The sequence below is a fragment of the Phodopus roborovskii genome, unplaced genomic scaffold (genome assembly GCF_943737965.1).
Source record: "Phodopus roborovskii unplaced genomic scaffold, PHOROB, whole genome shotgun sequence".
In the NCBI taxonomy this organism is placed as follows: Eukaryota; Metazoa; Chordata; class Mammalia; order Rodentia; family Cricetidae; genus Phodopus; species Phodopus roborovskii.
This window is the reverse complement of record NW_026126578.1, coordinates 7009906-7013029: the sequence shown is the minus strand read 5'-3', so window position 1 is coordinate 7013029 and position 3124 is coordinate 7009906. Positions and strand designations below refer to the sequence as shown.

The 3124-nt window shown below is 50.0% G+C and overlaps 1 protein-coding gene across 1 annotated transcript; it reads right to left on the bottom strand.

The window, feature by feature from the left end:
• Positions 1–1056: 1056 nt before the first annotated feature.
• On the bottom strand, positions 1057–2893 carry Hrh1 (histamine receptor H1). Its single transcript, XM_051203746.1, has one exon. It carries the CDS (start codon positions 2870–2872, stop codon positions 1403–1405), a length of 1470 nt encoding a protein of 489 aa, XP_051059703.1. The 5' UTR covers positions 2873–2893; the 3' UTR covers positions 1057–1402.
• Between the last annotated feature and the right edge of the window lie 231 nt (positions 2894–3124).

Below are 3124 nucleotides of genomic sequence, written 5' to 3'. Positions count from 1 at the left end.
ATTTGAGAGGACACTTGAAATTTTGAGCAGAAGCCAGACTGAAGTCTCCCTGTCAGGGTTTCATTTCCACCTGTCCCCTCAGCCTGTGAGACCCAGAGAAGTAAGCACAAAGAAGTCACATAACACTACCCTTCCAAATGTTTAAGGTAAGCAAAAGCGTCTCATTTGGACAGATCATGCAAACAGGAACACAGACACGAAAGACCAGCTTTTACAGGGTTCCTACTTGCAGCACACATCGAGGTTTAACATTAGATTTTGAAATGTAAGTCACAACCAGACTGTGGAATAAATAAAACGGGATGTTCCCATGCCTTCAAAAGGATTAGTTTAGCATGTGTGACTAGAATTTACAGTCTCACAGATAGAAACCACACTGTCCCTGTGAGGGCCATCCTGTGTGGATATAAATGTGCTTCATGAATACTTGACAGAATGCATTTTTGGAGAAAACTGGTGGCAAGGAGCTGGGGCCATACAATGTTCTCATCCTAAGGTTCTCACATGAGTAACGATCTCAGGATCCTCATCTCCCCTGCCTGTTTCTCAGTTTGTCACTCCATAGACCGGACCTGCTCATGCTTTCTGGCGCATCTGGGGGTGAGTGAGAGCCCCCTGGTGGAACTTCTAAGAAACAACGCTCTCTTGCTTCCTTTTGCTTTGCTTTTAAGATGCAACCATTCAAAAACCGCTTCCTCCTCTTGACTTGTGAGGGCAGTTTTTGTCACTGTGTGTTGTTGCTATTGTTGTTGTTGCTGCTGCCCTTTTTTAAGAACCAAAAGGAATTAGGAGTTGAGAATGATGGGCTTACAAGCTGCCTAATTTCTTAGCAACTCTGAGACACACGTAAGGCGGGTTCCAGGGTCTGGCAGGCACCTCTGGAGAAAGACAGGAAGGGCTCAGAAGGGCTGAGTTCCAGGAAGTGGTGTTTGCAGTGAAATCGCTGCCAAGCCTCTCCAGGTGATCCCTAGAAGGGAACAGCATCTGTGTGCATGTCCCTGCAGCCACATAGCTCTTGCGTGGGGAGTCTCAGAGTCCAGACTAACCCTCCAGAAGAGCCCTAGCAACACATTTCCACTTTGGTTACTAAGGAACTCACATCAGAGTGCCAGACTTCCTATGAGCACCTGAGACTCCTGCAGTCTCTGAGGTCCAGGCGTACTCTGCCAGGTCTCTCCTTCCAAATACTCTGCTTTCTACCCAAAGTACAATCTTTCTGCCAACCACCGCCACCTGCTCTTCTGATAGGCCCTGGGAACGCCTCCATACTGCTCATCCCAAGAGCTTAGATTCCATTCCCCAATGCCCAGGGGGGTCTAGTGACACCCATGCTCTCTTCCTCTGGTTCCCTCTTGGACATCAGACACTATCCATCCACTATGTAGCATCCTCATGCATGCCCTTAGGAGCGGATGTGCAGAATTTTCTTAAATGTCTTCTTGAAGTTCTCGTTGCACAGAGGGTAGATGAGGGGGTTCAGCGTGGAGTTGATGTAGCCCAGCCAGATAGTGAACATGTGCACGGGTTCGCTGCAGCAGCTGTTGCAGAAGGCAATGACCATGAAGAAAATAAAATAGGGAATCCAGCATAGGATGAAGGCCGCCATAATAAAACCCAACTGCTTGGCTGCCTTCCGCTCTCGGTTCAAGTGCAGCCCAGACACATACTGTCTGGAATGTGAGCGGAGCCTCTTCCAGGTGATCTTGATGTAATCTAGGCCACTGTTAGACCCGCTTCTCAGTTTGTCTTTGCCCAGCCCTGGCTCTATGCTGGTGTCGGAGTCTGTGGTCCGGGAGAAGGACTGTCGATCCACCAAGGTCTGGTCCTCTGATGTTTCACTGATCCGCCGGCAAGTATTCCGGTTCTGCTCATCGATTTTGGGCTGGCTCAGGACCTGGTCATTGGCCTCTGAGCCCCTGCCACTTCCCTCAGCCATAGTCTGTGTCTGTGTGATGTCAAGATGGAAACAGTGATGAGTGACTGTTTCCCTGTCTTCCTCTTGACTCAGGACAGTTGGAGAGTTCATGTTCTTGGGGTCTGTGGATGTTGACTTCTGATCCAGTCCTCCACTAGTGTCTCTTGACGGCCTTTTCAGAACACCCCAGGGAGACTCTTTCCCAGGTTTCTTGGTACTCTCCTTGACATCCTCTGACTTCAGCTTGATTTCTAAGAAGGAAGGGAGGGAGCCATTGGTGAGCTGGCGGTGCTGACAGTGTCGCTGCACAGCCTTGTAGATCTTTACATAGAACCACAGCATGAGCAAAGTGGGGAGGTAGAAGTTGATGATGGCGGTCATGATCTTGAACCAAGTGACATTGTAGAAGTCTGTCTCACATTTGTCTTCCCGAAGCTCTGAGGTTGGGGACATGAAGTGATGCCAGCCAAGAATTGGTATGACCCACAGGAAGGAGAGAAACCAGGCGCCCAGGATGGTGGCTGATGCACGGGTCTTGGTTCGATACCTCAGATACCGGAGGGGGTGCTGGACAGATCTATATCGATCAATACAGAGGATAAAGACACTGAAGATGGATGCTGTGCTGGCTACATAATCCATGGAAAGCCAAAAGAGGCAAAGGGGGCGGCCCAGGGACCACTTGGTCATGATGAGATAGAGGATGTTCATGGGCATGACGACTGCACCTACAATCAGGTCTGCTACAGACAGGCTGACAATGTACAAGTTGCCCACAGTGTGCAGCTTGCGCTCACTGTGCACAGCATACAGTACCAGCAGGTTGAGACCCACTGTGACCAGGGAGATGCTACTTAGAACCACCACTAGGGGCAGCAGCTGAGGGCTGGCCATGGCGGTCCTGTTCCCCTCACACATCTTGTCTTCGAAGGCTGAAGAGATGTTGGGAAGGCTCATTGGCACAAGGGCAGCCTCCAACGATGGCTTCCACCCTGGGAGAAAAGACACATGATCAAAGTCAGAGATCTCTAAGAGCACCATGCAGGTCAGACTGGGATTGGAAGCTGCTGGGGGCAGTGGATACCCACCCAACGTGTTCACTCATGCATTCCTTCTGTCCTCACATCCCATTAGTGAGTAGTTGCTGGATCATTCTGGATATCAGAGTTAGCAGTGCATAAACTGGACAAAACCCTCTGATCTCGTGGA

Excerpts from the sequence above, each read along its gene's own strand:
- Hrh1 (XM_051203746.1), bottom strand. The coding sequence starts at position 2,872 with ATGAGCCTTCCCAACATCTCTTCAGCCTTCGAAGACAAGATGTGTGAG.